This window comes from Chaetodon auriga, chromosome 6 (genome assembly GCF_051107435.1).
Source record: "Chaetodon auriga isolate fChaAug3 chromosome 6, fChaAug3.hap1, whole genome shotgun sequence".
Lineage (NCBI taxonomy): Eukaryota > Metazoa > Chordata > Actinopteri > Chaetodontiformes > Chaetodontidae > Chaetodon > Chaetodon auriga.
The window spans coordinates 20,096,888-20,119,168 of record NC_135079.1 but is presented as its reverse complement, the minus strand read 5'-3'; the positions used below and the strand labels follow the sequence as shown (position 1 = coordinate 20,119,168).

Sequence of the window (22,281 nt, the reverse complement as noted above, 5' to 3'; positions counted from 1 at the left end):
ATAGCCTCTTGCTGAACACTGTGGTGATTCTGGGTGCGGACCAAGACGGGCCACAGTGTGACTCTGCACAGGAATGTGTCCCAAAATCGATTTGGATTGTCCATTTGGATTGAATGAAGCAGAGAGCTTGCTGCTGTAGCATGATGATGATGATGATGATGATGACCAATTTTTCCTCTTTCATTGAGGAAGGAGCAAAGCTTTCCTGATCTTATGGCTCAGTTGACCTCTGGGTCACAAAATAAGCCCTGCCAGGACTCAAGGATGGCACTCGTGGAAAGTTAAGTGACAAGTGACCAAGTAATGACTGACAGGCCTCAAACTAATGTGCTCCCCTCTGCTTTTCATCCCTCTCAAGGGGGAAGAAATAAAGACACATTGCTGCAACACAAGGACCATGTATTGACATGTATTGACACTGTCACGTGTTGATTTTATTTTACTCCTTTAATTTGCTATGTATGTGGGTATACTTATACATAGACCTAATATATGTACATATGTATTGTGCCATAAAATCAGATGGTAGACATTATTGTTTTTTATGACATTTGAACCTGGATTAACACCATCTGTTACTCACTATTCAGTGGATGACATCCTGTTTATTGATAAAAGGCGCTCCATATCTTTCAGCAACTGAGGAGGCTAAGGCCTTGACACTTAATTCTTTAGAACAGAAACTAGAAAAAAAGAAAAGAATTAGGACAAGACAGATTTAGGCTGTGAAGGGTGAAGTTTCACGCCATTGACTTTAGACACCACTGCTCAGGTTGTTTTACAGAAGACTAAAAAACAAGAGAATTTACAGCCCTGCAGCGTCCTTTTTCTTCATCTCTTGACTTCATGGCTCTTGACCCTCTTCCCTCTGGCTCTGTGCCTCATCCTGAGTGAGCGGGCTGATGGCCCATTCAAATGACCTGCATGCTTCCCCCACCCAGAACTCAGATGAATCCTGAGCTGCACCCAAAGGGCTGAAGGACGCCATCCAACCAACACTGAAAGAAAGAAACCCTCTACAAGAAATCTGCTCAAGTCTGGCTGCATGTCTAACGTTTCCCCAAGTTAATACATCAGACCATCTTTCGCTACTTTAGCTGGTATACAATGAACCTCACCCAGCCGGTCATTGTTCGTGCTGTATTCATGGTTTCATTAATGCATTTAGTAGTTTTTAATTGCTGCGTTTGTTCATGCCAGCATTTATTCACTGGTTTGTAGAAGTTAGGGTTCATGCTCCTCTTTAACTTTTTCTGTGCTGCATCCTCATTGAACAATAATCCTCCATCTATGTTAAAATGTAGCTCAAAGTGTAATGGAACAATATGGGAATTACACGGCTGGCGTTAAGTTGCCTGTTGCCACAACTCACCCGCTCTCCATCCTCTCATTCTGCAATGGGAAACATAATCAATGTTAATGTTTAATGGACAAAAACCTGTGTTTTCTTTCTCCTTGCAGTAATGCATTCGTTTTAATTACAGCTGGATTTTTGTGGCACAATTCAAATAGCACTGTGTGGCTAACACTGCCCAAACAAGCAATTAATCCAGGCCACACACTACTACACACAGTTTAATGTCCTGCTCCATCAATTTCCAAATAATGAAATATAAAAATCTGAAGCATAAATGGCAATGGTAAGAAAATGTGGCACAATAAAGGACATTCTGAATTTGTTCATCCCATTTCTATGAAAAATCCAGAAATTATGAACCCTAAAAGTGAATCCCTCAAAGGTAGCAGTATAAGAGCACACACACACACACTCATAGGAGATTATAGGAGATTGTTGTTGCAACGTGAGATCAGTGATGACAGCACTTTTTGTGTCAGTGTGTGCTTGTGCAAACAAGCAACCCCCTTCACAATGATACGATACATTAGAGGAGACAAGGTGTCACTTTCAACATGGCAGATGACATTGCAGAGAGACTGATCACTGAGGTTCAAGAAAACACAGACTTGGCTTCTGCAACAATGCGACACTACAACAATTATTCAGTGCTCATTTAATGTAATATTAGGCTGCTAATTACACATAAAAAATGTCATTTTACCTGAGACATACTTCCAAAGGGTCAAAGGGCACTGATGGGTTTGCTGAAGTTTGTTTTGTCCTTACTGATGTCCTCTTTGACATTCACCAGGAAAATTTGTCTTCAAAAGACAACAACTCGGGTGTTGGATTCTCCTAAACCCCTCTTGTCTTTGAGGACTTTAGAGATCCTGTATCCTTCCAGTTTTCTTTTTGTTTCTCCGTGCAGCATCCACCAGTAATCAATATCCACTTTCCTAAGCTGCTGCCACAACTGGAGCACGCAGCGTGTGCTTGGTGCCAGTGTTTACAGACTGTTATTGTTCCATGTGGATACTCACAACGTGATTGTCATTGTTATTGTTATTGTTCTTGCTGTGGACGACCCTTAAGGTTCAGGCTGAGGGGGTTCTCTCTGCTGGGGTTTATGCAGACCCAGCTTATTATAGTGTCTGCCCATGTGGATGATGTCAACATGTCTATTCAGAGGCAGGGGGAGGTCCAGGCTTTAGTTGATCATTTGGGTATGGATGAGAGAGGCTTGTCTGCAAAGGTAAACTAGGGTAAGAGTGAGGATGGGGGAGTAGATGGACGGGGTAGATCCCAGTCTGCCAAGTGGTTTGAGGTGGAACAAGGGGGCAATGAAGGTTCTGTAAGTTTATACGGGTATAAAGGAGTATCACACCATGGACTGGGAGAGTGTGCTGGAGACGGAGAGTGACAGGAGAGCAGGTGGCTGCCAGCCCACATGTCTTACAGAGGAAGGCTTTTAGTGGTCAGTAACCTGGTCACTGCTCTTGAGGAGAGCTGGCCATCTGGGACAAGATGAAAACCTGTTCCTGCTGGGCTCACAGGAGGCAGAGCTGACTGGACTCACACCTTTCTATAAGTCTGTTATTCAGGCCTGGCAGACTCTGAAGGCCATACTAAACTGTTCTAAAGACCAGTGGAGCCAGAACATCTGTCACTTCATTTGACGTTAAAATGGAAATTTCTCATTTGAAACTTATTAACTTATTAACTGCAGAACTCAATTTGATGAAAACTGTTCATGCAATTAAAACTGCTTTTTGAGGGATTGGATTGAGATTTCATTTTCATTCCAGGCTTATGACTATCACTGAAAAGTGTCATACATATTCATGGAGGGAGGAAACCCCACCAATCACGATCCAACACCATTTGCAGTCTGACCACATTCACTGGTGTCTAATGTTTAACTGTGGAACAGTTGGAAATATTGTGGAGCGCAATGCAGAACAAAATAACATCCACAATGCAGAAACACTTATGTCCATTAATCTTCTGTCCAAGTGCATGCTGGGCAGGTTCCCAACACACCTCCTTATGTAACATCAATGATCAGCACTAGACATACTGATCAAGCCTTAAACTCTCTGTTCAATTTGCCTTTATTTCAAAATAAGAGCACTCACTAACTTCATACATGCAAGTCTGGATTAGTTAAACCGTGTTTGAAGAACAGGCCCTTGATCTACGAGTCCCTGTCGACCACTTAGAGCACGTGCCGAGAATCATGCCCTGTCTGATGATGTCTGTGAGTACATTCTCCCCTCCGTGAATGACACTCCAGCAGAGCACCTGAGCTGGGCCAGACCAGCCCTGCAGGAGGAAGGAAAGAAGAAAGGAGAGAAACAGCTGCTCTACAGTTATATTAAGGTGTCACAGGTCGCTGTACAAGTCATCCGTCGAGAAGCGGGTGGCTGACCTTCAGTGCAGGACTGTACAAGGGGCGATAGCTCCAGCAGACACAGAGCACATCTGGTTCCAAGCACAGAGAGGAGCTGTCCATTCTGCTCGCAGGCTGAGAGGCTGAAATGATGTTTAATTCAGATCTATTGTCTGCATTGTGAAGCAGGTGTCATGAGTTTGTTTATAATTATCTCCACCGTGTTAAGGTCAAAACCTTTCATCATTTTAAAGCATTAGTATGCCTGATAAAAGCTTTAATATGATTTATCTGCATGCTCTGCAGTCCTAATGAACACTTCCTGTCAGTTGATTCATCTTTAAAGAGCACCTTAGAGTACCTCAGATGTGAAACTGAGTGAGCACTCTGACCTCTGGATTTCTTTATTGATATTGAAGGCACTGACCAAGGTTGTGAGATGTCTTAATTTGTGTTTCTCGTGTGTGTAATTGCATTGTATTGCATTTACATTTCATTGTCACTGATTAACAAACTTATTTTATTTATTTTTCACTCCTGTTACTGAAAGAATAGATCATATTTTCTAGTATGTATTTATAGTATATCCTTATAAATTATAACTGCACCTGAACACAAATTAGGACATCTGTTGTTTAAACGTAGCTTAACTTATTGAAATGATGCTGTTAATTCTCATGGAGCTAATATCCTTCTTTAAACACAGCTGATTTGTTCAGTTTGTTGAAGTTATCTTGTAACCATGTGCCATCATTTTGAAATAATGGCATCAAGAGCAGAGAATCAGAATCAGCACTCGTAACACTGGCTGACTGCTGGTCCTATGATTGCACTTGCAGTACATGAGGTTGGTGTGGAGCTATGCCTCCCAGCATACTCTGGGGCAATACTTTAATGGCCATAAAATGGTTTTCACACTTCCAGTATTGTTATAGTTCATTTTGTGTGGGCAGCTGCCCTGCGTCTCCAAAAAATCATCTTTTCATAGTGAGAAAAACAGCCCTGTTCTCAGCCTCATTATGATGCATTTTTCAGACGAGCCAGCTGGATTTACCCGTGAAGAAACACAAACATACATCAGCTTATCTGAAAAATTCTAAATCACCAAATCTGGTGATGCATTGTTTGAAGTCTTTATTTTGTTTTCTCAATAACCAGCATGTTCTTATCAGAATCCTGATTATTTTACTGGAAAATCATCCTCATTATTTCATTGTAGACCTAAGACAGAAAGAAAATGACTTTATATATAGAGGTTCACCAAAAACAAGCCTTGGTCAACATCCATCTTACTCTGAATAAGCCTGCATTTTAGTTCTGTTTCAGGACTTGTTGCTCTGACAACAGATACTTTTAAGAAAATTTTAAAAGCCACATAATCCAGGCCTGTGTCAAATCATCAGCAATCAAATCAAGCCTGCTCAGTTATCTGTGTATGAATCACCAGATCTCAAGTATGAGAAACAAACAAGCTTCTTTAAATCCAGCCAACATCTCCACAAAGTTCCCCAACAGTCTGGCAACACTAAAATCCTCCACAAAAAGAAACAAGCAACGTCAAGAAAAACATAATGTTGAAGACCAACTCCTCACCCTAACGCTGGCGCCACACTCGAGGATAATTGGACAGATTTTGGTTCTGATTCCCACCTGACAATCATGGGCGTGTTCCCGATCCCACACTGGTCTGAACAGATTATCTGCCCAAATGTTCTTGTTGTTCATCCGCAGTTTTTGTTCTCTGTTCTCCTCCATGTTTGTTTTTTTCTGAAGTCACGTTAGATCACGCAATCACCACTCTAACATGGTTTAATCTCACTGTGTGGTCCTGTGTCTTGACTGAAATGTCTGGCATGTGCGTCTTTAGGATTAAAATGTTAAAAACTGGTTAAAAGTGTCATTATGTGGCCTCCCACGTTGTTCAAATAAGTTAAAATTTGAAAATCCTCTAGTGTGCACCAGACATAACATTATCTGCTTGACAATTCAACATCCACAAATCCACAACATCCTCAAGACTGAAAGTTTGACATATATTTAAAACATCTCAAAGTTTCATAAATTCAGTTTCTCTTTCATTTGGCTTCAGTTCGGCTGCATATTGATGTAAAAATTCACAGCAACACAGCTGAACCTCACGGCTGCTTGTGAGTTTATTCACCATGAAGTCTTATCTTACTCTGTAATAATGCGTTTATTTATTGATTATACTTTGCTTTGATTATCTGAATCTCTGAGGTACAAATTATCTCAAGTTATCAAGTAAACGTAGTGCGTGTGTGTGTGAGCGTGTGTGTGTGCGTGTTTGTCTGTGGGGTAGTAGTTGTGCTGGCGAGATGAGGTGCATTTGAAAAAAGTCACGTAGAAGCAGCTTTACCTTTCCAGCTGCTGTGTGTCAAACCTGTGAAACAACCACTCAGGCTGCTCATAAAGATTAACACCGCTGTCCTCAAACTGCATGTCTCCAAGTCCACAGAGAGTGGCTCGGGACTTATCTGCACTTAAAAGACTCCAACTTCCACATTTGTGCAGGATGTTCTTTTCATGACATTTGCTTCACTTGTTTGCTTCAATCCTTTCTGATGGAAAGTTGCTTTTTATTTTTTATGACATTTAGAAAGGTTTGACTAAATTGAGTTTGGCAGTTGCATTAAAAACATGGACTGAGACCTGGAATTAGGAAGGAGAGGCACAGAGGGAGGGGAGGAAATCATACAAATGTTAAATATAATGTATTCAAAACAACCCATAATTAGAATAACTGTAGCTTTAGAAATATTAATGCCACATGTCCTAATGTCTATAATAGCTCTTAGGCAGCAGTCGGTGTGTCAACATGAATCATAGAATTCTTGATGCCCAAAAAAGATCAAACAAATCCAACACTAAAAACATTCACAGGAGCCAGTAAGAGAGTGTTGACCTCTAGTAACCTATGTTTCAGTGTGTGTGTGTGTGTGTGTGTGTGTGTGTGTGTGTGTGTGTGTGTCGCACTGCACACTCAGGGCTGCGAATAATCCCAGCAGCCTAAACTAGCTCATAGCTTGAAATATCACACTATTAACATCCCGGCTGCACTGCTTTAAATATCTCAACGAGAATAGCCAGCAGCACCTTTACAGGCTCCTCTTGGCAGAACATGGTGTAATGCACATATATGTCTTCACGCTGCCTCACAGGCAGCGGTGCTTCTGTCACATTATCCACAGCTGCAGTCACAACAAAAACTGAAATCTCACTGTTCAAATCAGTGGAGCCAATGGTAAACAGTAAGATACCTGAACCTGAGAGTCTCCTTTAGCACAAACAAATGTTACCATAACAAAAACATAAAGCAGCCTTGTTGTTCAACCTGGTTATTAAATGATGAACCCAGTAGCATTTTCAGTGCACTTAGCCTGGTGCTCCATGTTCATATAAAGTAAGCTATTGAGATGAATAAATAAAAGAAATAAAAATATATATATATGTTATTATTTTTCTCTGCTAAAGGTGTTTGTGCAGCAAAAACTATGAGACCTACAAGCACCAAAAATTGGCAGGTGGGTTGCAAATGCCACCCACTACTCAGTCAAATATAACGACACTCATTGACCTGTGATGCTGTAATAATCAGGTTTATGTTTTTGCAATTATCTCAAAAACGGCTTGACCTAGAGTCAAAATTCTTTCTGTAAAAATGTCAAGTGCAGTTTTCTGCAACCTGCATGGACCCAGATTATTGCAACTTGCACCTAAAGTTTTACATTATATCTTATTCCTATATTTGATCCTCTTTGTCATTTTATCTCATTATGTCACTGATTGAATTTTATGTGATTTCCTTTTTAAATGTGTATGAGCATTGTTGGAGGGAGACTGAATTTCACTGCCAAGGTCTGCTTCGCTGTAATTGTTGTGCATATGGCTATAAAGAACTTGAAGTACTTGAAATGAAGAAAATGAAAGTCTTTATAAAATGCTCTAAGTTACACACAGAGCTGCCAGAGTTAACAAGCTTCCGATCGTAATGGCAGCTGCTCTGATCAATTTATCGTAGTCACTTGACCTTATTCTTTCCAGTAACACAAAACATTACATTTGTGGAGTTCAGACCTTCTGTTCATTTCACGTCACTTGCCAAAATTTGGTGAGTTGGTGGACAAATGTTGGTGATTAAAATTCCCATAGCAGATCATCAGCATATCATTGCATAATAGTACTGGTTTTAGACAAAGCACTTTACATTTTGCCTCTCATTCAGTCACACAATCACACAGTGATGGCAGTGAGGTACTATGCAAGGTGCTGGCCTGCCCAACAGGAGCAGGACACTTAAACATGTGGACAAAAGCGCCATGACATCATATGATTTATTTTCAATTCAGTTCTAAGTAATATCTGCACACATGACAGGCAGTCTGAGGCCTATGTAAACTCACCTTTTTAGCCTGGCACACAAGTGGCATGCAATATTCTCTAAAGAGTCTTAGTACCTCAAAGACCTTTTTTGCCAACATGTTAGCTTGAGCAGATAAAATACAGCGCTGCCTATAGATATCAGCATCATCAAACGTTTGATCTGTATTTTGTTTTAACACACAGATAAAAATCTGAAAAGTTGAGGTCCCCTTTTGCGCTAGTTTGATTTCTACTCTAAACATTTCAACAACTTTTTTCAAGGCCCAGATACATCAACGCACAATGCTTGGCTTTGAAGCCACACTGCTTGTCTGTGGTACCAGTATACTCACATAAACAGCCTAACACAATCCTTGCCAGAACTTTAGATATCACACTGGCTGGTGCATTTGGCCTCCAATTATCCAGGCTTTCAACCTCGCCAGCTTTGTCCTTGATGACAGTCGCAAGAGTAGCAGACAACACAGAGTCTGGCAACAGTCCTTCTTTTTGTGCTATAGTATAGCCACACCTCCTATCCTTCCTCTCACTATTCTCATGGTGAGATCAGTTGTGGATTCACCAACCGCATGGAAATTGTAATTTAAAGAGCTAAATTTTCCCAGTTTTCTGTTTACGCAAAAAAGGTTTCATGTAAACATAAAATGTCACAGTTTTGTAGCAGGTTGCCAACAGCTATACTTCAGGCCCTGTCTCCTACACTGCAGCCAACAGGCAGCAGTTGTGACAGACAGGCCGCAGCACAATTGCACCAAGTGTAGAAACAGCTGCACTAGACCCCATAATGCCTGCCTGATGTGGCTCGTACTCTCGCTCCGAGTTGTACATTTTCACAACATCATTGCATTTGCATTTCTGGTGACAATTTGGGAAAACACTTTTCAACTTTGACAACTTTTGAATTTTCTTGTGCACCAGTGTTAACAATGGGCTTTGGTCTCCTCTGTGCATGGCAGACTGACCCTCTGGATGACTCCTCATACATTGGCCCTGTTTCACAACAGAGCTCAATTCTGGCCTGTTTGGCGATGCTGCAGTCCCTCCAGGGCTCACACATGCATTCGCAGTGAAAGCCCTCACACCTGTGGTGTGTGTGTGTGTGTGTGTGTGTGTGTGTGTGTGTGTGTGGATGTATGCATGCATGTGGTTCATGTGAATGTCATGTCAGGTTATGTTAAACTGCCATTGATGCTGTTGCATCTGTCAGCTGTGTGCGTGTGTTTATGTGGACATGTAATATATGAGGGGGGGGTATACATCTGTTTACAAAGTCACATTGTGGCAGCTTGTCTTCCTTATGGGGATGAAACGCAAGTGCCATTGATTCCCCTCCCATCATTAAATGTTAGGGTGATGGTTGCAGTGTGTGTGTGTGAATATATGGCTGTCGTGCCGGGCCATGTGATGCTGTTAATGTTTGACTGGAACATTACCTCTAATGATGTATAGGCTTGTGGTGCATTCAGGCAAGTATAGCTGTAATGGCCTGTTTTAGTAACATAAGTCTCAGAACCTATTAAGTATGACTGGTCTTGGACAGGCCTGGCCCACCTGATTTTCTCTATGCACAAATTTCTGCCCATGCTACCATCCTGCACCTGCCCCAACATAGACGCTTGAGGTTGACTCCATGTGAGATGCCAATCCTGGGCAACACTGAAACAGAGCCAGAGACGCCCACAGCCGCAAACAACCCCACTCCATTATCATAGCAGAGGCTGGTGCACTGCAAGCAATTCCAGCGTCACTCAGTATTTCAAGGCTATGCTTTATTCCCACAACTCGCTCACAATGAGGATCCATCACGACAGCTCTGTTATTAATGGTCATATGATGTGATCTGATATGATGTGACATCACATGACATAGCATGACACAATGTAGTGAAGGCATAGGAAAGATTTTGCTCAGTTTGGGAAGTATAGCCGAATTACTGTGTCTCTTAGTGATCAGGCAAAAGTGTTTGTAATGCACAAATTAACAGGAGAGCAATTAATTTCAACTCAGTTGAGTGAAGCTCAGAGAACCGGATGTGTAAAAGGACTGAAATAGTTACAGAGTACTGGGACTCTGACTGTTTGGGTAAAACCATTTATTACCAGCAAAGACACAATAAATGTTAACTAACAACAACGGAGGTGAAACTGGAGGAAACCAAACAAAATTAGCAGTGGTCGTCACTGGAGCAGCTGGTAAAAGGAGTGATAAATTCAGGAGGCGCTGCAGAGGCCTGCGGTGTGTGGTGACAAGGAAGTCTACTTTGCATGTTTAGTAGAAGCCTTTTATACAGAAAGTCTAGTTAGTAACACAAGAAGTTTACTTCCAATCCACGGGCACTTGTCACCCTGGGGAACCACCCCCCCGCCTGGCCATTTTTAACTCTGTCCATTTTGCAGTAATGTTGGATTATTATTTTTTTTAATCCAATTTTGCTAAATCTTCAAGCGTTCTGTACGAGAAATTTCATGCAGCTTTGAAACAAAGCCTGGATTGTTCGGTGCTGGGCACGGCGGGGGTCCAATTGTCCAGCTGTCAGGGAGTCCGGTGTAACTTCAAACGGGGCCATTTGCAGTCAGTTACTAATCAGTGGTGTCTTCTGTCTCCTCCAGGAGAGCTTTGATCTTCTTAAACATAGATACCAGTCTTTGTTTTGGTATGTGGTCAGAGCTGGTTACACAGTCTTTTATCCTTGGCGTTTGGAGTGGGGGGGGGGGGTAGCCTCTTCAAGAGTATCGCACCTTGAGCCATCTCAAGGATTCTGCGTTATGAATATCCTACAAACTGTTGACATTCACGCTGGCTTTCCTTTTTCTCTTCAAAGTTGGTTGCTGACATTGAAAAACTGCCATTTTGCTGACGCCTCTTCAACTCTGACTTTCTCACATTCACGTCGCCGCGCACTGATCATATCTACTGAAGTTACTCCATATTTCGCTGGAAAATACCTCAACCCTGCGTTTTGTTGTGCTGTGATACAGCCGCAACCTCTGATCTGTCCAGTAAAGATGAACATTTTACATTCTTCATCTGCTTCCCTCTGATGTCCCTGATGTTTCTCTGGCATCTGGCCAGATGACAAGGCATAAAAAACATCTCAGCCCAGTAAGTTTTACTGCTGTCCTCACTGACTGTCTGGAGGAGCAGTAATTTAGGTCATGAATCATGCAGAGCACATAAACGGCGGTACAGTGTGCCTTAACAAGCTGCTATGGTAATATTCACAGAATAAAGCATTTATGTTGCCTCAAAAACTGACACCATTTTAGATGCTGGTTTGTATGAAATGGAAAGGGGGAAAAGCAACAGTCACAGAATCAGATGTGTTACTCGAGAGCCGCTATTCTGATAATTTGCGACAATCTATGGAGGTAAATTGAGGTAAAATGGCAGGACAGAGGATTCAGCACCCTGGACAGCAGCCTTGTGTCACTTTCAATGACAACAGAATGAATGTGAGCAGTGGAAAAAAACTTGTGTGTGTTTCTCCGCATCCAAGACTGTAAGACAAGGACAGAGCAATCACAAGAGGAAATGAAAACACAAGTGTGTCCTGGGAAGCTTTGAAATGGAAATGAAGTGTAGTATGTTACCTAACTGAAGACATCTACAGCCACAAGAGACAAGTAAGGAAACCCTCCTCCTTTATATTTAAATCTTTCACATGAAGACTTGCAATATAGCTCTGAACATGACAGTGTAAGGTTATTATCGGTCTAATTATCGTAACGTCATACTGACTCAGCAGAGTTACTGCTCAACCTACTGACAGATTTCTTTGCACTGCTACAAAAAAACCTGTCTGTGTGAAAGAGAAATGCCTTTAACATCAATCTGTGGATACATGCATATGTACATACACATGCACACTCAAGTCAACAAGTCATTCCACACTTAAGATGTCAGAGGTCGAGGTTAATACAGGAACATCAGTGTTAATGTTTGGAAAGATTCATGGATGGATATCTTCACTATCTGTATAATCAGTGGTATATCATAGCAATTCAGAGCCAGTTTGAAGAAAAGCTCTGACTGAAATGCTCTTCAAACTGCTAATATATGAGACATCTTGATCACTCCTATTATTCTTGTTTCTCTGCTGCGCCTAATACAACGCAAACTCCAAAAACACCTGTAGCCTTTTAAGCATTTTCTGGTCAGTGAGCTCATTCATAGAACGCAGACATCGTGCAGACATTTGGGTTTCTGTCAGTGAGTGAACCCACCACCTTTCTTGCAGCTACATACACTTTACAGACTTCTGTTGTGATTGTCTGTAACAATGAACCGAGGACAGTGTGGACGTGATGTGTCAACTGTATCTAAAAGACAACGGTCAACTTACAGTTCCAAAAGCTGCAAGTTGTCAAAGATCTGCCAGGACAACGTGGTCATCTGGGGATTCTTGGACAGGTTTCTGAGGGAGAGAATGAGAAAGACAGAGAGGTAAGACAGATGCGAACTTCACTGCAAAATGACAACAAGAGCTCAGAGTTGTTGGTGTTTTATTGATGTGTTCATCATGTCAGTAGTTGCCTTCAAAGCTAATGAGAAGCCTTGATGTCTCTTCCTGTATACCCAGTGTTCCTCTCGCTTCTCTAACTCAACAATCAGAACCCCCCCCCCCCCCCCACCCCCCGCCTTTAAAGCTAATCAACAACAATAAAGTCCTAGTTGTCCTAGTTCTATTTTTAAAACTCTTCCATCAGAATTTCCCTGGCTAAACAAGAAAACGTAAACTGTTACCAGGCAGCACAACTGAGGAGCATGGCTGCACTGCTAACTACAGATACAAACTCCTTGTTGGTAGGCAGGAGCAGAATTCATGCCTGAAGGAGCCTTTGGAGTCAGTGCCATAGATGATCTACTGAGGCACCTGTGCCAACTTTTGATTGGCATAGGTGCCTCATTAGTGCTCATGTAAATGAATATACATATGGCATATAGCATGAGAGGTATATATGATACTTTTCCAAATAGGCTCTCTACATACATTAGCCTCTTTAGCTAGCCTATTTTTGTCATGGGGGAATGTGCACCAGCTGCTGATGCCTGAATAAAGAAAAAACAGCTCTAAATTCAGATTACAGAAAGCAGCCTATCAATATCAAAGCGATAAATCTCCATAAACACAGAGACCTTAAAAGCTGATGAACTGTCTCAGATGAAAGTACAGAATCAGAGATGCAGTCGTTGTTTTTGTACATGGTTTGCCCAATACAAAGCGGAGGGTAATTAACCCCCTTTTAAGCTAGGCATTTATGAAGGCTAATTAATTTTTATATGGAAAATCAAACTGGTAAATGTTACATAGTTATAATTATAGTAGATTAACAAATAACCGAATACTTTTTAATTTGCATTCATGATTTTTGTACGAACAGTTAACAGCACAATTCTGCTGTTACAATCTGATACAAACATTTATAGTTTCTGAGCTGAACGTTTTGCATGTTGCTGTTTTTTGTCTTTACACAATCTGTCTGTCTGTCTCCTGGTCTGCACTGACAAGCTTTCTGCTCTTGCTTGCACAAAATAATTCATCATTCAACGTACTGTATCTGCTGTCAGGAAAATGACAATTTTGCACAATATTTATTCACTGTACTTTGAAAGGATATCAAGTCATTCCACCTTAAAAAGCTGTAACGTCTGCTGTCTGAAACATGTCGACACCCTCCCTGTCCAGTCTCATAGCTCGACACTCACTTCCCCTCTTATGTAAAGCTGGTGATCTTTAATCAGCCTTGGGCTTGTGGGTGTTTATTAACAGCTGACAAAAATAGTAATATTACAGAAACTATTATATCACACTGTCTAGACAATGTGTTGAACTACACAGCAAACTGTTGAGGATAGATTGTGTTTATGTGAGTTTAAAAGATGTTTTCTTACTTCTGTCAATTAAGCTCTGTTGAATATGAGCACAAAATGTTCTTTTTGCAGCTTGAGCCTAAACACATCCTCGAAAATGATGTGAAAGCAATGGAAGTTTGAAAACACACACTGAAGCTGCTCCATCTGTCAAACTGCCACTGCGTTAAAGAGTGAAGGCACATGGAATTACCAGCTCTACTCACAGTCTCTGATATCGCTGAATGTCTGAGCACGTTTCATTTGCAGCCATGTCATTTTTTTTAAACATAATTACAGTTTGTGTAGATGATGGAGCTTTCACATTTGGTCCCGAGCCTCCAAATGTTGGGTTCTAAGTATGAAAGTTTCCATTCCAGTGACATCACTACCACAGTGTGCTCTAAATGTCACCATCAGGAAGATTTACAGAAACAAGAAATCTGTGATTTATGATTACTGACGTTCACACACTGAGGAAATCACACCCGGACAAGCAGCTCTGAAAACACACACACACACACACACACACACACACGCACAGCATTTGAACTTTACACAGTCATGAGTCATTTCCCTCGTAAACCCTTCTGGGTCACAGTAACACACAACACAAACACAGGTGTCCATTTTCATGGCAACATAAAGCCAGCTGTGTACAGGTGCTCAGGCTCGAGTCAGCAGAGGGATGAGACAACCACTGGAATCCAAACCACCTCATCATTATCAGCAATAAAGGTTATCAAAGCCTCTGTGTGTGTGTGTGTGTGTGTGTGTGTGTGTGTGTCATATCTTACATGTGCTGTCAGTGAATACTGTTGATAAACACTATATTTCACACTTGACTTGATAGTTTGATTACATTACACAGACTCCAGTTCCTCTGGTTATATGTGAATGATGTGACTACAGTGTGACCCCACATCATTCACTGCCATCCATCCCACTGCTGAGCTCCTCATGTCGCAAGTGATGCTGTTGATGGAGGCTGGTCTCATTCCAAGAGCATCAAATGCTTTGTCACGCCCTTCGGTGTGTGCGGTGCAGCAGCCTTTCAGCTAACAGCACCGTAAACTCATCCAGACCCTCAGAATGAGGTGACTTAGTGTAAAGAGCAAGAAAGTCCGCTAAGAGGGGTGGATGTATGGGTCAAACAAACACACAGCTTCCATCCAGTCTCATCCTGTGATCCTTTTACAATATTAACCACGTGTTAGAAAGGCTTTCTTTCCAAAACCTGATCGAATGCATTCCTCCATTTGTAGTTAAGTCATCCTTAGTTTATTTAAACTCAATATACGTTCCAGTTTTTCTGCTCCAAATACTCACAAGAGCACTGATTGAAGATTAATCAGCCTCTGCACACTACTACAATCTGCACTGATGTGTGACAAACCCTTAATTCCTGCAGTGCTCATGAAGAGAGCTCAGCATTAATGTTTTCTTAAACTGAATCACTTGAACTTTTTCTTTCCTAAGATTTCTAATAACTTCTGAAGGTGATCAAGACTTGTTAACACAAGGTAACTGGATAATTCATTCAAACTAACAGCTTGATGTCTTGAGAAAAGCGGATAATTAGGCTCTGATTTTAGGTCAACGGACCCAAAAGAGAAGTTAGCAACCAGAGACACTTGTTAAATATACAATTCCCTCTACAAGCATCAACAACAGCCTGTTAGAAAAGAGGAAAAGGTCGAGTAGAGTAAATGCTTCCACCTGGAGAAGATCATTACTTTACAGGTGGTAATAAATAACTCAGTTACCACGCAACATCTGTTCAAGTCATGAAAACACACACACACACACACACACACACACACACACACACACACACACACACACACATTCAGTCTGCAGAAGTTGCTTATGTCTATCTTCTGTTTGATGACACAATTAGACCTGTTAATACTGATTACTGTTGTTGTCAGCTTGAGACTGGCGCTGCACCGGAGGAGGATGTGGAGGGGTGGAAAATGAAAAGTAGACAAAAAAGAGTTGAGGGAGAGGAGGACAAATGAGGAGAAGGAGGTGAGACTGACGGTGAGAATGAAAAAGAGACTCGTGGGAGAGCAACGAGAGAGACGTGTGGTTTCTTTCCACAGTCAATTTCAAACTTGGCCAACAGGAGATGAGCAGATGATAAACACACACACACACACACACACACGCACACACACACACACACACACAGACTGTGACAAATTGTCTCACAACACTGGTACATCATGGGGACAAGACTCCTCTCTGTGTCTGGGAAATGATACAGCTCTCCAAAATAATTCCTTTGATTACATCTGACTCAAACATTGTGTAACAGACTGGAAACCTTTTTGTCCCAGTTTCATAATAACTAAGTGCAGTTCCTGTCCTGAGGTACTGGACTTGATTATTAAGATTTTGTGCTACTTTAAACTTCTAATCTGTTGGTAACTGTTATCCAGTGTTTAATTCAGAGTGTAATCTTGTAGTGAATATGCATACTGGCATTTAACTCTGGCACTCAACATTTGCATGACAACATGGCAATGCAACTCAGTCTGCATGTGTAAGTCTCAGACCCTCTCTGTGCAAATAAGTCCTGAGCAGTGTTAACTACATCTGAGCTTATAGCACCAAAGAGCGCACGGGCCCTCCAAGCCATCAAAGGGCCACTGTATCCCACAGATGTGTGAGTCATTGTTTCATTGGTTTGTAATTAGTGTCATGGGCTCCCTCACCTGGGTGGCTTGTAAGGAGTGTGATTTGTGGCGCTGCTGCGTTCCACTCTGGCAGTCTTGCAGAGAACACCCATGAAGCAAACAAATCGAGGAACTCTGCCACTTCTCGCTCGTTGTGGTGGACAAGCTGTCGTTGAAAGCTAGCATGTAGCTTGCTCATTAACAACATTGTGTAAATAAGCAACCTGTACTTTCTCCTATAATTAATGTTACATTGTGCCAAGCAGCATGTTGTATTTGTAATCCTGGAGGCCAGGGGCATTGGACAAGAGGGAACCCAGAAAGTACAATAATGACCTTCTTTGCCACACATAGTCATCCACTGCAGGTAAACACTAAACTCACTGACCCACCGCTGCACTGCTTTGTTGTTGTCAGTTTTTCAGCTAAATACTGCGCTGCTGGCTGGGAAATTTCATCTTCACTCTGAACAACTTGAATTTTCAACTTTTCACCCCTCTCTTTTTCCACATTGCCGGTCAATCCCGTGCCACCTAGAATCCCAAAATGCCTTGCAAAGCCGTTTGTTGATGAGCCCCACGAAAGGAAAAAGTGGGTGTTTCCTGTGAAACATAGAAAGGAGATGTATTTGAAGCTTTTCTGGCTGCTGTCCATGGTGCTGACCGCCAGTTACTGTGTGCAGTATGAGTGGAGCTGCATTGGACCTCTTATGTGTTATTTTTGGGCTTGTATGCTCTGTGACTGAGAAAAGTGTTAGTTGGTGTGTTATGACGCTCCCAGCTCTTTGCTCATAGAGTACACTTGCGGGACATCACTGCAGCAAGGTGTGAAGTGATGTCACTGATACTGATCTCCAGCTGAAGCTACTCTTACTCATTTTGTTTTGTAGGTATTTGCTGATGGTGGCGCTAGAGGATCACCAAAGTGATCACAGTTCACCCTGAGGAGAACATGAACAATATTGCCTAAATTGTAATTGCATTAGCTGATTGGCATCAGCTGTTTCATTAATGCTTTACCATCATTGTCTCATTCACCTGCTGCTTGGCTACCAGCTGCCTTACAACATCCAATCATATGCATTTATGCAGGAGTACAGCGCAGCCATTATATCCTGACATTCGTCATTATCACCAACAGGCTGCTGCACCTCCTCCTCATGTGCTCAGCTTTTGGCACTGTTGAGTTTAATACATTTCTGTGTTACATTATGTGTTTGTTGAGGTGAGATTAGCTCTCTCAGCAGCATCCTTGTTGCTGCTCAGATGTCTTGAGAGCTCCCTCAAACAGCAGAGCCTTTTGCACCAAATCTAACTGTACGACCATTTGCTATAAATGGTCAACTCCTTGACACAAGTGCCTCTGCCTGAAATGGAGACAAGTGGCTGCATGGAGAAGGAAACACATTCAGTAACCGTTACAGTGTATGTTGGAAAATATTGAGCAGTTGTTTGAATAAAACACAATTTATGAGGCTAAAACAGACAAAGACTGTCTTTCATCATCAAGAAACCTGCAGCTGAACAACCCACAACCCAAAGTTTACAACCATGTTATTGTACATGACAAAGAAAAGCAACAGATCTTCACATCTGAGATGCCAGAGAATTTTCTAATTTTTGCTTCAAAAACAACTATCTATTAATGAATTAATAGTTGTCAATTGATTTCCTGCCAACAAATTGTTTCCCTTTTAAGAAGATCCAGTGGTTGTCAGCTATGTTTTGCTCATCAGCTTCCCAGTACTGACACTATTACACACATTCAATAAAAAAGCATAATTAAGACATTATCATTATTAACATAGTAAGTGGTTCGATTTGGGAGCATCCTTGAAAAATCAAAGCCAGCCCAGTATTTGAACTGGTGCCACAGTGCTGTACAGGTGTGAATATGGTTTTGGATGCAGCATCTCTTTATTGAAAAGCTGGTCAGTAGACAGAATGATGTTCTAACTGTGCCAGCAGAAGGGCTGTAATTCCCTGTGCCCTCCACTGCTATAAATGTACACACTCATGGTGCTGGGAGGCACTTTGGATGAAAGCATCCACTAAATGGCACACATACTGTAGGCTGTGTATAGGAGCTAACAGTCCCAGAGCAGAGCACACTGCCTTCCCCCTCACACTCAGTCCTCTCTACATGCAGAGGGTGTCCTTTGGAAAGGTCAACCTGACTACAATAAGGCAGAAAAGGACAGCCTCATATTTAAAACACTCAACACACATGCACACACACATGCGCACACACCGAACGTGACGAGAGAGAGAGAGGGAGAGAGTGTGTGTGTGTGTGTGTGTGTGTGTGTGTGTGTGTGTTATTACAATTTACAATGAGCAATGAGGGAAATGAGTCATGACCATGAGAAGGTCAGGGACTGTGTATGTTTGCGAGCACTGTGTTTATGTGGTTTATCTTGTTTACAGAGGTCTGTGTATTTGTGCATGCGTAGGTGTGTGAATGTGTTTACGTGAGTGCTGTGTGCATGCATGTAAATGCATGTGTTGGAATCCTGCAGTGTGTGAAGGGCAATGTGGTAACACTCCACGCTGAGTCTCTCGTTGTGAAAGTGTTCAAATTTGAATCAGCAGAGGATGAGATATTCTGACTTTTAGTTCTCCAAACTCCCGAATGCAATGTATTTCATTGCTTATGAATTTGAGGTTTCATTTGTTACAATCTGTATTTTAAAATATTCAAAACAAGTATTTTTCATGGCTGGCTTGTTCCACCAAGTGGAAACATCTTATAGGCTTGTGCATCATTTTATACACGTTTCAGTGACATTCTTTTATGCTCACTTTGATCTCCTCAACAAAGAATTATCTGTCAAGTCTACTCCGCCTCCAGAGGACCTGCCACTGTCAGTATCCACAGCAGATGTGAGGAGAACCCTGCTGGGAGTGAATGTGAGTAAAGCTGCTGGGCGTGATAACATCCTTGGGCCTGTAGTAAGAACATGAGCCAGCCAGCTAGTCCATGTCATGACTGATGTTTTAAACAAATCACTGTCACAGGAGAGTGTTCCCACATGCTTCAAGACAGCTACCACCGTCCCTGCGCCTAAAACGTCTGCAGTGTCTCGTCTAAACCGCTTCCGCTCTGTCGCACTCACTCCCTTTCTGAGAAACTGGTTCTCCAGCACATCAAAGACAAGATCCCTGCCAGCCTGGACCCTCACCGGTTTGCATTCAGAGCCAACAGATGCGCAGAGGATCTCCACTGCGCACCACTCAGTCTCCACACACTTTGAAAATAAAAACACCTTCATCAGAATGCTGTTGGTTGATTTCAGCTCAGCATTCAACACAGCCACCATCATGAGACTGATGAGCAAACTATGTGTGGCACTCTGGGCTTGAGGACCACACTTTGCAACTGGTTATTGGGCTTCCTCACAAACAGACCTCAGGCAGTTCTCACTGGCGGTCACACCTCCTCTAATGTTGAACAGCCCTGCAGGGCTGTGTGCTCAGCCCAGTCCTGCTCACACTGTACAATCATGACTGCAATCCCAGACCTGGAGAGAACTCTGACCATCATCACCAGCTGGATTTCAAACAGTGATCAAACTTCATATCGCCAAAAAAAAATGTTTAGTCTTGCAGGGTGGTGCACTGAAAACAACCTACTGGTCAATATCAGCAAAGCCAAGGAGCTGATTTTAGCAAAAAGGAGGGAGACACACAGTCCTGTGTACACCAGTGAAGCTGGAGTTTTAGGTTCCTGAGAATCACAGGATCACAGAGTCGCTGTTATGGACATTGCACATCTCCAACCTGGTAAAGAAAGCTCAGAAACAATGATATTTCCTAAAGAAACTTAAAAGGGAAAAGTCTTGCCTCTTAACTTTCACAAAGGAGCAATACAAAGCAGCGGACTGGAAAAATTAAGACTTGGGATAGGATGTGCACGGCCCAGGACAAGAGGGCTCTGCAGCAGGTGAGTAAAACTACCCAGAACATCACTGATACCCAGTCAGAACTCACCCCTCTTGGACTTTTCCACACCTTGCGTGTTACAACCTAGAATTTAAATAGCTTTCACTGGGCTTTGATCAACACAACATGCATCGTGCTTTGAAGATGAAAAACACCTTTTGTTGCGCCACAAACAATAATTAGACAAAATCAGTATCCAACGCTGGCACAGCTCTCACACTGTACTGTTTGCTTTTAATATCAAAACATACATACTCTTCAGGAGATGTATGCTATTACGTTTCTTCATTCTATCATGTCTCAGTGATTGTATATACTCTTTAAGTATTAAAATTGATAATGGAAGTCTATGGGAGGAATGTTCCAAAGATGAAATCTCAACAACTAGTGCTAAAGTAATCATAGCTGACCAATCTGGAAAAGGCACCAATGTGGTCAGTTATTACGTGTTTCACGTTTTGACTAATGACTTATAACTCATTTGAAAAATTGCTGTTTTGGCAGCTGCTGGCAGCATTTGTAGCAGGGACCACCACCACCACCACCACCACCACCACCACCAGCAGCAGCAGCAGCAGCAGCAGCAGCAGCAGCAGTTTCCAGCTCTCACATGTCATGTTTTTCAGGAAATGCACACTTTAGTATTGAGATTAAAGTGCACGCAGGTGGATGTAATTTAACTAATTACATGATTTCTGAAGGCAATTGGTCGCACCTGATCCTAGTTATGGGTTTCCACAGCAAACTGGGTGAATACATACGCATTTAAAACTTTTCACATTTCTACTTGTAAATAATTTAGAAAATCACGTCATAAAACACACAGCTCAATAAAATCTATTTCACTTTGCTGCATTAACACATCAAAATGTGGAAATGTCGATTCTTTCTTATGCATATATGTATTTAAGGAACTGTATTGTTTTATTTGATTTTATTCTATTTTAGTTGATCTATCTGTATATATGTTCTGTGTGTGTGTTGCATGAAAGGGCTTCAACCTGTTTCCTTGTACAACCCTGTGTTATAAAATGAAAATACATGAATCTTGATACTCTGAAATGTTCATTCTGAAATATTTTGCACAATGTGAGACTTCAGGATCTCTACTAGAATTTCAAAGAAACTCTGAAATTAATCACAGTTCTGAATATGAAAAAATGTGACGTGTTCATGAAGAGATCGCCTCCTTTTACCCATGCAGCTTTTCACATTTAAATCTTAGATGTTTAGTTTTTTTTCATTTAGTTTCATTTTTTCATTTCGTTTTGATGATCTGTTTCTGTCTGTTGATGAGTGAGTTCTTTCTCAGACGTGTGCAGAATAAAGTAGAGCATTTCAGGACAAACATCACGGTTTGTTTCAAGTCAAATAGAACAACTGATGGGTAGATTGCTTTGTTGAACACCATTAACAATGTCGTCATCACGGAGAGTGTTTTAGCACATTTTAAAGGTCTGATGATAAACACGTTCGGTTCATTTGCACGCAAAAACAGGGGCTCTGGTACCTTACACCATGTCTATACAGGAAGCATGGCACGAGCAACGCGTCAGCAGAGCAGACGCAGCAGCTTCAGTGCTCCATCTGTGTCTGCACGAGATGCATTCAGGCACAGTGCTGAGTTCCGCCAGCGCTTAGAGCTCAACACACAATCACTGTGGTTACACGCTTATAGAA

At 41.8% G+C, this 22,281-nt stretch overlaps 1 protein-coding gene across 1 annotated transcript in view; it reads right to left on the bottom strand.

The window, feature by feature from the left end:
• Window positions 1–22,281, bottom strand: part of LOC143321893 (NT-3 growth factor receptor-like) — a 218,276-nt gene that overhangs the window by 119,677 nt on the left and 76,318 nt on the right. The window contains exon 4 of the mRNA XM_076732604.1: window positions 12,472–12,543. Coding sequence (XP_076588719.1) covers window positions 12,472–12,543 — 72 coding nt within the window. The remainder of the gene's footprint in view (window positions 1–12,471; window positions 12,544–22,281) is intronic.